At 44.5% G+C, this 18,796-nt stretch overlaps 1 protein-coding gene across 3 annotated transcripts in view; it reads right to left on the bottom strand.

The window, feature by feature from the left end:
• Positions 1 to 18,796, bottom strand: part of LOC106604185 (putative E3 ubiquitin-protein ligase MID2) — a 287,557-nt gene that overhangs the window by 110,763 nt on the left and 157,998 nt on the right. For all 3 annotated transcript variants that reach the window (XM_045717834.2, XM_045717835.2, XM_045717833.2), the window contains exon 2: positions 2,455 to 3,263. In XM_045717834.2, the coding sequence (XP_045573790.1) occupies positions 2,455 to 3,207 (753 nt within the window). In that variant the 5' untranslated portion in view covers positions 3,208 to 3,263. The remainder of the gene's footprint in view (positions 1 to 2,454; positions 3,264 to 18,796) is intronic.

Raw genomic sequence — 18,796 nt, 5'->3', positions numbered from 1 at the left:
CCGTTCCTGTTGTAGTCTGTGATGTTTATTCCTGTTGTAGTCTGTGATATCTATTCCTGTTGTAGTCTGTGATATCTGTTCCTGTTGTAGTCTGTGATATCTATTCCTGTTGTAGCCTGTGATATCTATTCCTATTGTAGCCTGTGATATCTATTCCTGTTGTAGCCTGTGATATCTATTCCTGTTGTAGCCTGTGATATCTGTTCCTGTTGTAGTCTGTGATATCTATTCCTGCTGTAGTCTGTGATATCTGTTCCTGTTGTAGCCTGTGATATCTATTCCTGTTGTAGCCTGTGATATCTGTTCCTGTTGTAGTCTGTGATATCTATTCCTGCTGTAGTCTGTGATATCTGTTCCTGTTGTAGCCTGTGATATCTATTCCTGTTGGAGTCTGTGATATCTGTTCCTGTTGTAGTCTGTGATATCCGTTCCTGTTGTAGTCTGTGATGTTTATTCCTGTTGTAGTCTGTGATATCTATTCCTGTTGTAGTCTGTGATATCTGTTCCTGTTGTAGTCTGTGATATCTATTCCTGTTGTAGCCTGTGATATCTATTCCTATTGTAGCCTGTGATATCTATTCCTGTTGTAGCCTGTGATATCTATTCCTGTTGTAGCCTGTGATATCTGTTCCTGTTGTAGTCTGTGATATCTATTCCTGCTGTAGTCTGTGATATCTGTTCCTGTTGTAGCCTGTGATATCTATTCCTGTTGGAGCCTGTGATATCTGTTCCTGTTGGCTGAAAGAGGGAACATTCTAAACAAGCTCATGACTAGGAGAGAGCCAAGATACAGATCCAGCGACGGGAAACAATAACAGGCTACTGGCTGGAAACATACGGAGGCTGTAAACAGAGTGCCGTGTCACTCCAACAATAACAAACATACGGAGGCTGTAAACAGAGTGCCGTGTCACTCTGACAATAACAAACATACGGAGGCTGTAAACAGAGTGCCGTGTCACTCCGACAATAACAAACATACGGAGGCTGTAAACAGAGTGCCGTGTCACTCCAACAATAACAAACATACGGAGGCTGTAAACAGAGTGTCGTGTCACTCCAACAATAACAAACATACGGAGGCTGTAAACAGAGTGCCGTGTCACTCCGACAATAACAAACATACGGAGGCTGTAAACAGAGTGTCGTGTCACTCCAACAATAACAAACATACGGAGGCTGTAAACAGAGTGTCGTGTCACTCTGACAATAACAAACATACGGAGGCTGTAAACAGAGTGTCGTGTCACTCCAACAATAACAAACATACGGAGGCTGTAAACAGAGTGCCGTGTCACTCTGACAATAACAAACATACGGAGGCTGTAAACAGAGTGCCGTGTCACTCCGACAATAACAAACATACGGAGGCTGTAAACAGAGTGTCGTGTCACTCTGACAATAACAAACATACGGAGGCTGTAAACAGAGTGCCGTGTCACTCTGACAATAACAAACATACGGAGGCTGTAAACAGAGTGCCGTGTCACTCTGACAATAACAAACATACGGAGGCTGTAAACAGAGTGCCGTGTCACTCCGACAATAACAAACATACGGAGGCTGTAAACAGAGTGTCGTGTCACTCTGACAATAACAAACATACGGAGGCTGTAAACAGAGTGCCGTGTCACTCTGACAATAACAAACATACGGAGGCTGTAAACAGAGTGCCGTGTCACTCTGACAATAACAAACATACAGAGGCTGTAAACAGAGTGCCGTGTCACTCCAACAATAACAAACATACGGAGGCTGTAAACAGAGTGCCGTGTCACTCTGACAATAACAAACATACGGAGGCTGTAAACAGAGTGTCGTGTCACTCCGACAATAACAAACAATCCAATAATCAGACTTTCAAAGTCCTTATTATTTATTAAATCCTTCCCTAAAGTGTGTATAATCAAACTCAGAAAGCTTCCTTTGATTTATCCTAATGGAAAAAAACCCCAAAAAAGGTTGCTTAAATGTCCAAAAAGAAAACCCACATTGTATACACTGTCCACCCTCTGGATACTATGAATCAGATATGTTATATTTACACAATAGAGTTTAAAGAAATGTATTATTTTAATATGTATTGAGGCATTATTACATGTAACTGTTTAAAACTCAATTGGGATACTTTTCCTACAGGAGTTTTGTAGTTTAGGGGGATATATAGAGTTTTGCCACAAAATATGATTATTTGAATTTTTTTTAAATGAAAATTAGCTTGCAATATTTCAAACAAAATCATGTCTGTCTTTTCTCTAGCCCATGTCATGGCAAAATGAAATAATAACAGTTTCATCTCTTTCACAATATGCGTTTTTAATTAACGTCAATTGACCAACATTTCTGAAAATGGACATTATGCGTTTTGGAATACAACACTTCAAATACAGTTTGTTGATGTGTACAGTTAGTGTGTGATCTGTGTATTAGAGAGAACGTGGGGGGGGGGCTCACCTTGAGTTTGTCGAAGCGTTCGCTGAGAGAGGAGACTTGATGTTCTCTGTGCCGTCCCACCAGCTTACACAGGGCACATATCAGCTGGTCATCCACGATGCAGTACATATTAACCTTCTCATTCTCATGCTCCAGGCAGGTGAGGCCTCTCATGTGGGCGTCATGCACCGGCTCCACCAACCGGTGACTGGTAAACGGCTTCTTATTGGGGTGCGTGGCACGTAGACACCTGTCACAGTACGACACCTCGCAGGTCACGCACGTCTTGACCGCCTCGCGCGGCGGGTCCTGCTCACAGAACTGACAGCTGATACGGTGCTCCAGAGACATGATGGCAGTGTGCTGATGAGAGGAGGACTGGGCCGGGCTGGACCGGGCGCTGTGGCTGCCGGAGCTTCCTCCTCCGCTGCTGCTATAGGGTCTGTGGCCTCCGGAGAGACCTGGGGCACGACGACTCTCACTGGGGGAGTTAGGTCCGCTGACGGAGGCCTTCTGGAAACGGTGGATGATGTTCTGCAGGGTCACATTGCGCTTCAGGCCCTCCAGGCCGCGGTGGTTCAGCGTGATGACGTAACGGCAGGTGGGGCACTGGAAGGCGGAGATGGACTCTAACGGTTTGTTGGACGAGCAGTGGGAGACTAGGATGCGATGGGCGCAGTTGAAACACAGGCTGTGGGCGCAGGGTAAGAGCAGGGGATCATCAAACAACTCCAGGCAGATTGGGCAGGTGAGCTCTGACTCCAGTGTTTCCATCTTCAGCAGAACCAATCTAGAAGCGACATCAAATCCCACGGAAGCTGGTCAGTCACCTGAAAGAGGAAGAGGAGAACAGAAACAGAGGATTGACTATGAGTTCAACCGCAGGGCTCTCCAGAGGGTGGTGCGGTCTGCCCAAAGCATTACCGGGGGCAAACTACCCGGGTAGAGATGGGGATGACAGGCTGCATAATGAGACTAGCTGGGTAGAGATGGGGATGAGGATGAGGAAGGTCTGTACAGACAGAAAGGATGCACCCCTGTTCCCTATATAGGGCACTACTTTTTACCAGTGCCCATAGTAGTGCACTATAAAGGGAATAGGATGTGATTTGGGACACATCCAGACAGAGATGCAGCCTAGTCTGATCAGTGTAATGTCTCCAGCTGAAGACCGGGCACAGTGGTGGCAGCCCTGCCCTGCCTGGCATCTCTCCAGAGCCTCCAGCCTCAGTGAGCCTAGCAGCCCTTCCACACTCACAACTGCCTGTCTGATGCTGTCAAATGACATGGCATATAATGCATCACATCTCTTAAGTCCCCTTGAGAGAAAGAGGAGAGAGAGAGAGAGAGAGAGAGAGAGAGAGAGAGAGAGAGAGAGACGAGACGAGAGAGACGAGAGAGAGAGAGAGAGAGAGAGAGAGAGAGAGAGAGAGGGGGGGGGGGCGAGAGACGAGAGAGAGAGAGAGAGAGGGGGGGGGGGGGGGGGGGGGGGGGGCTGTTCCGTCTCCCAAAACACTCTACATCTACAGGCCTACATTTAACAGAGTCTGTTGGCTGGACAGATTATGTTTCTGCATTGATGGATTCCACTGGGTCCTGAACATGAAAAGGCACAAATCACCTCAGCCAGGCAGGGAAAACGGGAAGTCGGGTCCTCAGCCCCTCTCTCTACCCTCCCCCTCTAACCCTGGCTAACACCTCACAGGCAGGCAGGTCCACAGTCCTCATCTCCTCCCCCCCGTCCCTCCCTCCTCTCCTCCCCCCAACTCTCCCTCTCCTCCCTCTCTCCCCCCCTGCATCTCAGTACAGACCCTGGTTCGATTCCAGGCTGTATCACAACCGGCCGTGATTGGGGGCCCAGCGTCGTTAGGGTTTGGCCGGGGCAGGCCGTCATTGTAAATAACATTTTGTTCTGAACTGACCTGCATTTTCCTTAAGAGTTTTCAGGCTTGCATGAAAATCCCATCCCCCAATTCCCGCCCACTGCTCTTGCAAGCCCACAGGACTCTACATTGATTGGACCTAGGCCACTGTCATCAGACTTTACAGTCTTCACATAGCCTATTCCATTGGGGACCACATTGGAAACATTTTCTTTTTTCACTGGTGTTCAATGTTCATTTGTATATTTGATGGCAACTGACAACTTTGTCCACTATGCAAGCTCCTAAAAATGAAACAGTACATACAAAGAGAGGAACGGTCACAAGAGAGGACAGAGTCTTGAAGATGTCATTCTCCAACAACAAAGACTCAAACCCCACAGACATGTCAACATAGACTGGTCTCAAACCTGTGTGTACAGTCACCAGTATAGTTGTTAAGAGAGAACAAACAGGTCTGAGACCAGGATAATGTCACCCCCCCCCCCCCTTTGACATTGAACCAGTTTCAAAGCTAACATGATTTAAGCTCCAGCTAACTGATTGTGAAGGTCTGGCTAGCTACCGTTCCACTACAAATTAATCACTGGAAAAATAAACAATATCCTAGACCCGTAACCAATCATGCAGATAATATGCTGCTAGATAACACACCAGAGCCAGTGTCTGTCCTTCACATTCACCTTGGGGCTGGGATTTATCAGCCTCTTTATTTGGTCGTTATCAGGTAGGTTGGCTTTATGTTAGTGGGGAGAACTCACAGGCAGCACCTAGACTGCACCCCGTATGGCACCCTATTCACGATATAGTGCACTACTTTTGACCAGAGCCCTATGGGTACGGTGCACTATATAAGGAATAGGATGCCATTGGAGACACATCCCTAGGTCGTATAGGTTGAGAGGCAGAAGAGGTTGGCTGGTCCACCATGCTAACAAAAGGCCTGTAATATCTGTGTCAGACAGGGGATAAGATCAAATCAAATTTTATTAGTCACATGCGCCGAACACAACAGGTGTAGACCTAAAAGTGAAATGCTTACTTACGAGCCCCTAACCAACAATGCAGTTTAAAAAATAAGAATACGGATAAGAATAAGAAATAAAAGTAACAAGTAATTAAAGAGCAGCAGTAAAATAACAATAACGAGAGGCTATATACAGGGGGTACCGGTACAGAGTCAATGTGCGGGGGCACCGGTTAGTTGAGGTAATATGTACTGTGCATGTAGGTAGAGTTATTAAAGTGACTATGCATAGAAGATAACAACTGAAAGTAGAAGTGGTGTAAAACAGGGGGGGATGCAAATAGTCTGGGTAGACATTTGATTAGATGTTCAGGAGTCTTATGGCTTGGAGGTAGAAGCTGTTTAGAAGCCTCTTGGACCTAGACTTGGCGCTCCGGTACCGCTTGCCGTGCGGTAGCAGAGAGAACAGTCTATGACTAGGGTGGCTGGAGTCTTTGACAATTTTTAGGGCCTTCCTCTGACACCGCCTGGTATAGAGGTCCTGGATGGCAGGAAGCTTGGCCCCTGTGATGTACAGGGCCGTTTGCATTACCCTCTGTAGTGCCTTGCGGTCGGACGCCGAGTAGTTGCCATTCCAGGCAGTGATGCAACCAGTCAGGATAATCTTGATGGTGCAGCTGTAGAACATTTTGAGGATCTGAGGACCCATGCCAAATCTTTTCAGTCTCATGAGGGGGAATAGTTTTTTTTCGTGCCCTCTTCACAACTGTCTTGGTGTGCTTGGACCATGTTAGTTTGTTGATGTGGACACCAAGGAACTTGAAGCTCAACCTGCTCCACAGCAGCCCCGTTGATGAGAATGGGGGCGTGCTCGGTCCTCTTTTTCCTGTAGTCCACAATCATCTCCTTTGTCTTGATCACGTTGAGGGACAGGTTGTTGTCCTGGCACCACACGGCCAGGTCTCTGACCTCCTCCCTATAGGCTGTCTCGTCGTTGATCAGGCCTACCACTGTTGCGTCATCGGCAAACTTAATGATGGTGTTGGAGTCGTGCCTGGCCGTGCAGTCATGAGTGAACAGGGAGTACAGGAGGGGACTGAGCACGCACCCCTGAGGGGCCCCTGTGTTGAGGATCAGCGTGGCGGATGTGTTGTTACCTACCCTTACCACCTGGGGGCGGCCCGTCAGGAAGTCCAGGATCCAGTTGAAGAGCGAGGTGTTTAGTCCCAGGGTCCTTAGCTTATTGATGAGCTTTGAGGGCACTATGGTGTTGAACACTGAGCTGTAGTCAATGAATAGCATTCTCACATATGTGTGTTGGTCAGTGCATGCACACAGTACACGTCCTAGTAATCCGCCTGGCTCTGCCGCCTTGTGTATGTTGACCTGTTTAAAAGGTCTTACTCACATCGGCTGCGGAGAGAATGATCACACAGTCTTCCGGAACAGCTGGTGCTCTCATGCATGTTTCAGTGTTATTTGCCTCAAAGCGAGCATAGAAGTAGTTTAGCTCGTCTGGTAGGCTCGTGTCACTGGGCATTTCTCGGCTGTGCTTCCCTTTGTAGTCTGTAATGGTTTGCAAGCACCTGCCACATCCGATGAGCGTCAGAGCACGTGTGTAGTAAGACTCGATCTTAGTCCTGTATTGACGCCTTGCCTGTTTGATGGTTCGTCGGAGGGCATAGCAGGATTTCTTATAAGCGTCCGGGTTAGCTTGAAAGCGGCAGCTCTAGCATTTACCTCAGTCCGGATGTTGCCTGTAATCCATGGCTTCTGGTTGGGGTATGTACCTACGGTCACTGTGGGGACGACATCATCGATGCACTTATTGATGAAGCCAATGACTGATGTGGTGTACTCCTCAATGCCATCGGAGGAATCCCGGAACATATTCCAGTCTGTGATAGCAAAACAGTCCTGTAGCTTAGCACTGGCTTCATCTGACCACTTTTTTATTGATCTAGTTACTGGTGCTTCCTGCTTTAATTTTTTTTTGTAAGTAAGAATCAGGAGGATAGAATTATGGTCAGATTTGCCAAATGGAGGGCGATGGAGAGCTTTGTATGCGTCTCTGTGTGTGGAGTAACTGTGGTCCAGAGTTTTTTTCCCCTCTGGTTCCACATTTAACATGCTGCTAGAAATTTGGTAAAACGGTTTTAAGTTTCCCTGCATTAATGTCCCCAGTTACTAAGAGTGCCGCCTCTGGGTGAGTGTTTTCTTGTTTGCTTATTGTGGAATACAGCTGTCTTAGTGCCAGCATCTGACTGGCGCCATTTTTATGAAAATAAGCATCCAGGAGCCAGAGATAAGGAGGGTAGAGGAGGGGGAGGGAGGAATGGTGACCTCTGTGCCCTTGGGCTGCTGCTCCAGGTGACTGGTAAGAGGGAATAGCACATAGAAAGACACCGCCTTCCTACTGTAGACGGACAGATTGATATAACAATTGTAAGATATTGGGCAATAGCTCACCCAAATGACAGAATTACACATTGGTTTCCTTACCCTGTAAGCAGTCTATGGACAAGGTAGGACCGCAATCCATGCTTTGGTTTTATTTCCCTGACACTGATTCCAAATGCTAACGTTTTAGCATTTGTGGCACAAATCCCATTGAAGTCATGGTACCAATGTTAGCATTTTTTTGCGAATCATGCCCAAATCATCCGAAAGTATCTCATATTGATTGTGAAGCTCAAAGTGACTTATTGATGATTTGAACATGTCCATAGACTGCTTACAGAGTAAGGAAACAATTCTGTCATTTGGGTAAGCTATCCCTTTATCAATATGTATACTAAACTAGAATGATGCTAAATCTCATCCACTGAGGGTTGTTTCTCTATTTGACTGGTGAGGAGTGGGCCTCCCACAATGGCCAGATTGACGCGGACAGTGATTCATTTGGCAGACATAGTTCATTTGATGGGGAATTTGCTTTTCATTGGTTAACGGTGCGAGAAGCGTGTGTACGGACGCCACATAGCTACAAATTAAGAGACATATGTTTAAGCAGTAACACTGAATAAACTGCCTCAGTATCCATTATCCGCAGTGTCACTTGGGAGAATAAAAATAAGAAGATGAGAAAACCAGACAGTTTTGGAGAACAAAGAAATAAAAACAGATTAGTAAAAAAAATTAAAACAATCTCCATCCCAAATCCTCATTAATACCTATACAGTGCATTATTTTGGACCAGAGTCCTATAGACCTGGTCAACGGTAGTGCACTAGTTAGGGGAAAGGATGCCACTTGACACACTGCATTAATATCTTGTTAAGGTGAAGGGTCCCATAAGGCTCTGCTTTCTGTGGGGGTACAGAAGCCCAGAGAACAGATTCAGTCTCCATTTGACCTCTTCTTATGGTGATTACAGCAGGACATAACGTTAATAGTACAGACAGGCTTTTTCAGCAGAATCAGACAGTGAAAATAAATAAATGAATATTTCAGATGACTCATTTAGCATGTTTGAACAGAGTGAGTGTCCCAAATGGCACCCTATTCCCTACATAGTGCACTACTAGTAACCAGAGCTGCTATAAGCCCTAGTCCAAATAAGTACACTATATAGGAAATAGGGGGCATTTGGGCATACAGTAGTCGGCTGGTGTTTCCCTAATCCACTTATATAACTACATGGCTACACATTTTACGTTTTATACAACAAACTAGCTAAAGATTTGGACTATCTCAAATCTATTTGCCCTACTGGTTCACTGTCCTACAGCTCAATGAGGAAATAACCTACCAGTTAAACTACTGGTTCACTGTCCTACAGCTCAATGAGGAAATAACCTACCAGTTAAACTACTGGTTCACTGTCCTACAGCTCAATGAGGATATAACCTCCCCGTTAAACTACTGGTTCACTGTCCTACAGCTCAATGAGGATATAACCTCCCAGTTAAACTACTGGTTCACTGTCCTACAGCTCAATGAGGATATAACCTCCCCGTTAAACTACTGGTTCACTGTCCTACAGCTCAATGAGTATATAACCTACCAGTTAAACTACTGGTTCACTGTCCTACAGCTCAATGTGGATATAACCTCCCAGTTAAACTACTGGTTCACTGTCCTACAGCTCAATGAGGATATAACCTACCAGTTAAACTACTGGTTCACTGTCCCACAGCTCAATGAGGATATAACCTCCCAGTTAAACTACTGGTTCACTGTCCTACAGCTCAATGAGGATATAACCTACCAGTTAAACTACTGGTTCACTGTCCTACAGCTCAATGAGGAAATAACCTACCAGTTAAACTACTTGACCAGCTGTCAAACGCTCTTAGGATCTTATAACATCTGCTTTGACATGTTTTGGGCGAGACATAAAATGGGATTGACTCCCAGTATTGGAGTCTATTGTAGGCATGACAACCAGGGGTTCTGAAATATAAATGATTGATGTTTTGTTTGTGCTTTTCTTAGTCTGTGTCTCTTCTGCATCCCAAAATGGCACCCTATTCCCTATAGGTTCTGGTCTAAAGTAGTGCACTACATAGGGAATAGGGTGCAATTTGGGACACAGTCTCTATCTTTGTTTTTGTTTTGTTTGTGTATTTAATCCCAGGGAAGGAACATGCCCAGGGGACTGTGTTCACTGGGCTCTAGCTGAGCCCAGACAATGCCTGCGTCACAGCAGAATATGGCATTTCTGGAACAATGACAATTAGCCTTGTCTAAACAATGGGGACAATTTACTGTTAGGTGACTCGCCATATAGGCCTCTTCCTTGAATTATGTTTACACAATCACATGAACACAATAATCACTTGAAGGAATCCTTTTACGTGGTCTTACATATAGTAAACAGACTACTACACGGTTCCTTTAAAATATAATGCAGTAATATAAAACTATACATCCAGGGAGGTCCTTTTTAAATATAATACTGTATTTCTGTCATGCAAACTCACTTCCAGGAGTGAAAAAAGGACACATAGCTTAAAAGCCTACAAGGCATCAATGCTAAAGCCACGTAACCAGTCAGTGAGAGGCTGCTTGGGTGTGTGTGTGCGTGTGTGTGTGTACTCCCCTTGGCGCGTGTGTGTGTGTGTGAGAGGCTGCTTGGGTGCGTGTGTGTGTGTGTGTGTGTGTGTGTGTGTGTGTGTGTGTGTGTGTGTGTGTGTGTGTGTGTGAGAGAGTGGGCAGCTCAGCTGCCTGGGCTTGACAGCGACATGGGAGCTGACCCCTGACCTCTAATGATGGGTGGAACCTGTACCGGTTAGAAGGTCAGGGTCAGAACCGAGCCAAAACTGAGATGGAACCATTGGAACCATTCATCCTCCTAAGAGGCTGCAGCTGTGGACAAAAAATACCTGTAAACGATTACACACCCAGCTGTAGCAGAGAGGAACACCTCCCTGGAATGAGCTTCATTACGCTTGCAAAATACCATACACTTTCTCAAAGTTTCAGAGTTGTTAAGGAATCCCAGTTGGAGGGATTCCCAGTTGCTTATTCCCTCCTGATCCCGGGGGATCCTCCCGTCAGGATTTCTAGCAATCCTGGGGACTTTGCAACCCTACTTCCATGTAAGCTACACAGGTCAACTTGGGGGGAAGGCTGTGCATTTGGAGGATAGGTGGAGTGAATCGGTTGGAGTGAGACAGGAGATAGATTTTTATTGATTTTTCAAAATGTACATTTAACCTTTATTTAACTAGGCAAGTCAGTTAAGAACAAATTCTTATTTACAATGATGACCTACCCCCGGGCCAAACCCGGACGACACTGGGCCAATTGCGCGCCGCCCTATGGGACTCCCAATCACAGCCGGACGTGATACAGCCTGGATTCGAACCAGGGACTGTAGCGACGCCTCTAGCACTGAGATGCAGTGTCTTAGACCGCTGCGCCACAAGGGAGGCTGGATGTGGGAGGGATACCATGCAGACAGGTCTGTTGAGTGAGTGTTCACAGGGTTTCTACACTATGTCTGCATCCAAAATGACTCCCTATTCCCTATTTTGGTTCACTACCTTTGATCATGGCCCGTAGGCCTCTGAATAGGGTGTCATTTTGGGATGCAGAGATTATAACAAGATGTACACTCTCAAGAGGACCTCTTCACTGTACAGGAATCAAACTCCCGTTACACATGAGACGGCTGTTCAAAACATACATACCCTATAGACGGGCTGTTAAATACACACATACCCAATAGACGGGCTGTTAAATACACACATACCCAATAGACGGGCTGTTAAATACACACATACCCAATAGACGGGCTGTTAAATACACACATACCCAATAGACGGGCTGTTAAATACACACATACCCAATAGACGGGCTGTTAAATACACACATACCCAATAGACGGGCTGTTAAATACACACATACCCAATAGACGGGCTGTTAAATACACACATACCCAATAGACGGGCTGTTAAATACATACATACCCAATAGACGGGCTGTTAAATACACACATACCCAATAGACGGGCTGTTAAATACACACATACCCAATAGACGGGCTGTTAAATACACACATACCCAATAGACGGGCTGTTAAATACACACATACCCAATAGACGGGCTGTTAAATACACACATACCCAATAGACGGGCTGTTAAATACACACATACCCAATAGACGGGCTGTTAAATACACACATACCCAATAGACGGGCTGTTAAATACACACATACCCAATAGACGGGCTGTTAAATACACACATACCCAATAGACGGGCTGTTAAATACACACATACCCAATAGACGGGCTGTTAAATACACACATACCCAATAGACGGGCTGTTAAATACACACATACCCAATAGACGGGCTGTTAAATACACACATACCCAATAGACGGGCTGTTAAATACACACATACCCAATAGACGGGCTGTTAAATACACACATACCCAATAGACGGGCTGTTAAATACACACATACCCAATAGACGGGCTGTTAAATACACACATACCCAATAGACGGGCTGTTAAATACACACATACCCAATAGACGGGCTGTTAAATACACACATACCCAATAGACGGGCTGTTAAATACATACATACCCAATAGACGGGCTGTTAAATACACACATACCCAATAGACGGGCTGTTAAATACACACATACCCAATAGACGGGCTGTTAAATACATACATACCCAATAGACGGGCTGTTAAATACATACATACCCAATAGACGGGCTGTTAAATACACACATACCCAATAGACGGGCTGTTAAATACATACATACCCAATAGACGGGCTGTTAAATACATACATACCCAATAGACGGGCTGTTAAATACATACTTACCTAATAGACGGGCTGTTAAATACATACATACCCAATAGACGGCTGTTAAATACATACATACCCAATAGACGGGCTGTTAAATACATACATACCTAATAGACGGGCTGTTAAATACATACATACCCAATAGACGGGCTGTTAAATACACACATACCCAATAGACGGGCTGTTAAATACAGCACTCCATCCACAGTCCTATGTACAGTAGCACAGTCGCTGCTGTCTCAGAAAGACAGCAGCGACACCACAAGTAGCCTAGCTCTAATTGAATACAGGTGCTACAGTATTGGTGCTAGTCAGCTGCAGTATAAGTGACAGTGAGTCTTTTTCTATGGGAATTTCAGTGTTTGACTGACAGTACTGATAGCTCCTGTGTTGCTCCCTTTATCTCCATGTGGTGTTATCCCCGTCCCTGGGAGATATCTGTCGGTCACAGGGTGCATCCCAAATGGCACCATATTCCCTTTATAGTGCATTACTTTTGAGCAGGGCCCATTGGCCCATGGTGCACTATACTGTATATAGGGAATATCGTGGCATTTGTTACCCAGCGAGCCTCTGTCTGTCACAGTCCCATCCCATGAGGGGGTTAGTGTCAATGGGAACTGTGTAGGTGTCTTTAAAGAAAAGTAGGACAACAGGGGGTATAGAGCTCGATGCTGGGAGTGTTACAGTATGCTGGCAGTAGGACAACAGGGGGTGTAGAGTTCGATGCTGGGAGTGTTACAGTATGCTGGCAGTAGGACAACAGGGGGTGTAGAGTTCGATGCTGGGAGTGTTACAGTATGCTGGCAGTAGGACAACAGGGGGTGTAGAGTTCGATGCTGGGAGTGTTACAGTATGCTGGCAGTAGGACAACAGGGGGTGTAGAGTTCGATAATGGGAGTGTTACAGTATGCTGGCAGTAGGACAACAGGGGGTGTAGAGTTCGATGCTGGGAGTGTTACAGTATGCTGGCAGTAGGACAACAGGGGGTGTAGAGTTCGATGCTGGGAGTGTTACAGTATGCTGGCAGTAGCACAACAGGGGGTATAGAGTTCGATGCTGGGAGTGTTACAGTATGCTGGCAGTAGGACAACAGGGGGTATAGAGTTCGATGCTGGGAGTGTTACAGTATGCTGGCAGTAGGACAACAGGGGGTATAGAGTTCGATGCTGGGAGTGTTACAGTATGCTGGCAGTATGACAACAGGGGGTATAGAGTTCGATGCTGGGAGTGTTACAGTATGCTGGCAGTAGGACAACAGGGGGTATAGAGTTCGATGCTGGGAGTGTTACAGTATGCTGGCAGTAGGACAACAGGGGGTATAGAGTTCGATGCTGGGAGTGTTACAGTATGCTGGCAGTAGGACAACAGGGGGTATAGAGTTCGATGCTGGGAGTGTTACAGTATGCTGGCAGTAGGACAACAGGGGGTATAGAGTTCGATGCTGGGAGTGTTACAGTATGCTGGCAGTAGGACAACAGGGGGTATAGAGTTCGATGCTGGGAGTGTTACAGTATGCTGGCAGTAGGACAACAGGGGAGATAGAGTTCCTCAGGGGGTTCCAGAACTATCTGTCAAGGTTCCATTTACCATCACAGAGTTCCATCCTGACACAAGTTACTGGTGAGAGATTTCAACAGTCACAAACACTTTCAGTTATTTTATTTAACTAGGCAAGACAGTTAAGAACAAATTATAATTTACAATGACAGCCTGCCTTGTTCAGGGGCAGAAGGACAGACTTTTACCTTGTCAGTTCGGGGATTCGATATAGCAACCTTTCGGTTACTAGTCCAACGCTCTAACCACTAGGCTACCTACCACCCATATATACAGTACCAGTCAAAAGTTTATACACATACTCATTCAAGGGTTTTTCTTCATTATTTACTATTTTCTACGTAATAGAATAATAGTGAAGACATCAAAACTATGAAATAACACATATGGAATCATGTAGTAACCAAAAAAGTGGAAGGATAATCATGACAACTTCCAGAGGACGTCCTCCAACCTATCAGAGCTCTTACAGCATGAACTGACATGTTGTCCACCCAATCAAAGGATCAGAGAATTAATCTAGTACTGAAAGCATAAACTAGCACTGCAGTGCATACAATGTGGTTAGTAGTTGACTCAAAGAGAGAAAAATACAATAGTTTAACAGTTTTGAACAAATGTATTTATTTAAAAATGAAGGAGAAGGAGAGAGCTAGCTATGTTTAATTACATATTTTTTCACTTAGCTAGCGAATGCAGCTAGCTAGTTTAGCTTACTCAAACACCTGGCTCAAAACAGAAAAGGATACTATGTTAGCTAGCTGACTATGGCTATCCAACACTGGAACTTTTGGTTTTATTAATTTATTGCCACAGGGCCCACCGGTGTATCTGCTAAACTGCTTGCTGCTGACTGTACTGCATGATTGTAGCAGTTTTACTAAGGCGTTAGTTCTAGTAGCTATGGTGATTGTCTATGACGTGACAACAATGTAGGCTGTGTGTAGCGGTTAGCGGTCATGATATGAAGGTTTGGCTTGGAAAGGTTTTTTTGCCTGGTCACAAGCTGATGTGTTGTGCACTGAAGTCCACAAGCGGAGTGGAAAGGTGAATGGAGGAGAATGCGTAGATAGTTGCGAAAAGGAATTACATATACAACATGCAGTTAGTATGTGGCTGCTATGAAAGTGATCTGGGGTGTATTAATTCTGCAGATTCTGTTGAAAAACGTTTCTTTAATGGAAGCAAATGGAACAGGGATTAACATACCTGAATTTATCCAAGAGAAACTCTTGTTTGCAACTGCTGGACTAATGATTACACCCTAGATCAGCTAGATGCAGGCAAGAGTGTGCAAGGCTGTATTAAATGTGTCATTGTCTGTCACCTTGATTACTCCAATGTTTCTCTCAACTTGCGTGCACTTGCGTTGTAAACTTTCATTCATAGGCTAGGTTGTAGCAAGCTCATTATGGGTTACAGGGAACATTCTAGTACCATGTAGTAGCCTAAACCTATCCACGTTACATTGAACTGGGTGAATGGACTATGAATGACAGTTATCCAATATGCTGTAATAGAAATAATCGTCCTCCCTCATCTTAAACGTCAATGACCGCCACTGGTATGCAGAGAAGCATTCCTCAAATATCAGATGAGAACAAAAGGTTATGGACGGTAATTACAAATTACTGGATTACTCCACTCTGCTCTGTTAGCTACTTCATGTGGAACGGCAACACATTACTCATTAAATAACCGTTTTGAGGACAGTAGAGATGTTTTAATTGGCCCTGTAGTGTAGGGTAGAACAGCTGTAATAAAGGTTAAAACAGCATTTAAATGTGACAGTTGATTCTCCACTCTCCAAAGAGCAATGTACCATAACGGAGTTCAAATAAGCAGTTCTCTTTCACAGTTTCACGGGGTATAGAAAGTCAATACAGTGTTATATCATATAGGTCTATATCAATAAAATACAGTATTATATCATATAGGTCTATATCAATAAAATACAGTATTATTTCATAGAGGTCTATATCAATAAAATACAGTATTATTTCATATAGGTCTATATCAATATAATACAGTATTATTTCATATAGGTCTATATCAATAAAATACAGTATTATTTCATAGAGGTCTATATCAATAAAATACAGTATTATTTCATAGAGGTCTATATCAATAAAATACAGTGTTATATCATATAGGTCTATATCAATAAAATACAGTATTATTTCATAGAGGTCTATATCAATAAAATACAGTATTATTTCATAGAGGTCTATATCAATAAAATACAGTATTATTTCATAGAGGTCTATATCAATAAAATACAGTATTATTTCATAGAGGTCTATATCAATAAAATACAGTATTATTTCATATAGGAATAGCTACACATATAATGTCCTGCATCTGCCTGTTGGTTAGGTAACACCAGCATTAAGCCTAAACATGTGTTCTGTTCCAACACCCACACATGCTTGCTAAATTGTGAGCTAGTATGGACAATGGAACGAAGTGATGATCTATGAAGCGAATCACCGTGAGGGAGTCTTCATGCTAACAGAATAGGAACATTCCAAGTGGACATTCCAGGAGATTTGAGTGGGCTATACAGTTACTCTTCATCTAGCTGCTAGCTGGTCATTTCAACGTTTTGGGTTAAATATACTCAACAAAGGCATATTAAAATGACTTTAGCACCATGTACTGTAGAGCCTTCACCCAACAACTTGATTCCCTTGCTCTCTGGCAGTGCAAAGGGAAACATAAGCCCCCCAAAATGAACAGCAGTTAACCAGAATGTACCAGAACTGTACTCTGACTATATAGCAGAGATCAGGTAGCACATTGCAGATGGCATGCTATATCAAGTGCTGTAGTGACAGGGTCTGCAGTGACGCCTCTAGTACTAAGATGCAGTGCCTTAGACCGCTGCGCCACTCGGGAGCCCAGACACATCTCACATCTCAACATCAACTGATCAGAGGAGACTGTGTGAATCAGGCCTTTATGGTCAAATTGCTGCAAAGAAACCACTACTAAAAGACACCAATAAGAAGAAGAGACTTGCTTGGGCCAAGAAACACGAGCAATGGACATTAGACAGGTGGAAATCTGTCCTTTGGTCTGATGAGTCCAAATTTGAGATGTTTGGTTCCAACCGCAGTGTCTTTGTGAGATGCAGAGTAGGTGAACGGATTATCTCTGTATGTGTGGTTCCCACAGTGAAGCATGGAGGAGGAGGTGTGATGGTGCTTTGCTGATGACACTGTCGGTAATTTATTTAGAATTCAAGGCTCAGTTAACCAGCATGGCTACCACAGCATTCTGTAGCGATACGCCATCCCATCTGGTTTGGGCTTAGTGGGACTATCATTTGCTTTTCAACAGGACAATGACCCAACACACCTCCAGGCTGTGTAAAGGCTATTTGACCAAGAAGGAGAGTGATGGAGTGCTGCATCAGATTATCTCCATGGGCTCCTGAGTGGCGCAGCGGTCTAAGACACTGCATCCCAGTGCAGGAGGCATCACTGCAGTACCTGGTTTGAATCCAGGCTGCGTCACATCTGGCTGTGATTGGGAGTCCCATAGGGCTGTGCACAATTGGCCCAGTGTCATCTGGGTTTGGCCAGGGTAGGCTGTCATTGTAAATACGAATTTGTTCTTAACTGACTTGCTTAGTTAAATAAATAAAAAACGAAATTAAAATCTGGCCTCTAAAATCAAACAACCTCAACCCACTTGAGGTGGTTTGGGATGAGTTGGAGTGCAGAGTGAAGGAAAAGCAGCCCACAAGTGCTCACCATATGTGGGAACTCCTTAAAAACTTTTGGAAAAGCATTCCAGGTGAAGCTGGTTGAGAGAATGTCAAAAGTGCAAAGCTGTCATCAAGGCAAAGGGTGGCTACTTTGAAGAATCTGAAATATATTTTGACTTGTTTAACACTTTTTTCCCCCATATGTGTTATTTCATTGTTTTGAGGTCTTCTCTATTATTCTACAATGTATAAAATAGTAAAAATAAAGAAAAATCCTTGATTGAGTAAGTGTGTCCAAACTTTTGACTGGTACTGTATTTAAACACATGGGGCTCTGTCCACAGTTCATTTTCAACATCTTCTCTCTCTCTAGCCAACGCTCTCTAGGCAGTTGGTTTAATCAAACATTCCATTTCTATTAATACAATGTAACCAGGCACAAGTGTCTGCGTCCAAAATAAAACCCTAGTCCCTATGTAGTGCACTACTTTTGCCCAGCCAGGGCCTATAGGGCTCTGGTCAAAAGGGAATAGGTTGCCATTTGGGACACACAGCCAGTTATGCAGCCAGGCGTTTCAATTTCACATTGGGTGCAGTTCTCAGAGCAGCGGTTCCTGCCTGGCTCAGGGGCTAACTATTTATATTAATCTCCTCTGAAGAACCAAGATGGCCGACTAGTTTCACAAAGCCTCCTGCATTGTGATCCAGGTCATAGTGCTTCTAAATGTGCTGCTATGACACAACCAGACACAACTTGTCATTGGTCAGGCAGGTGTTCCTGATGCCGTCAACCCTATTGGTCGAGTGTCTTTGATGACGACGACCTTATTGGTTGGGTGTCTCTGATGATAAATCCTTATTGGCTGGGTGTCCCTGATGACAAAACCCTATTAGACGTGGGAGGTTCTCTTCTGCACTATTCAACCAATCCAGTAAATGAGTAGGAGGAGTTAAGATGGAGTGTCGCCTTGT

This window comes from Salmo salar, chromosome 05, assembly GCF_965601325.2.
Source record: "Salmo salar chromosome 05, fSalSal1, whole genome shotgun sequence".
NCBI lineage: Eukaryota > Metazoa > Chordata > Actinopteri > Salmoniformes > Salmonidae > Salmo > Salmo salar.
Note: the sequence above shows the minus strand (reverse complement) of the source record. Positions and strands in the feature narration are given on the sequence as shown.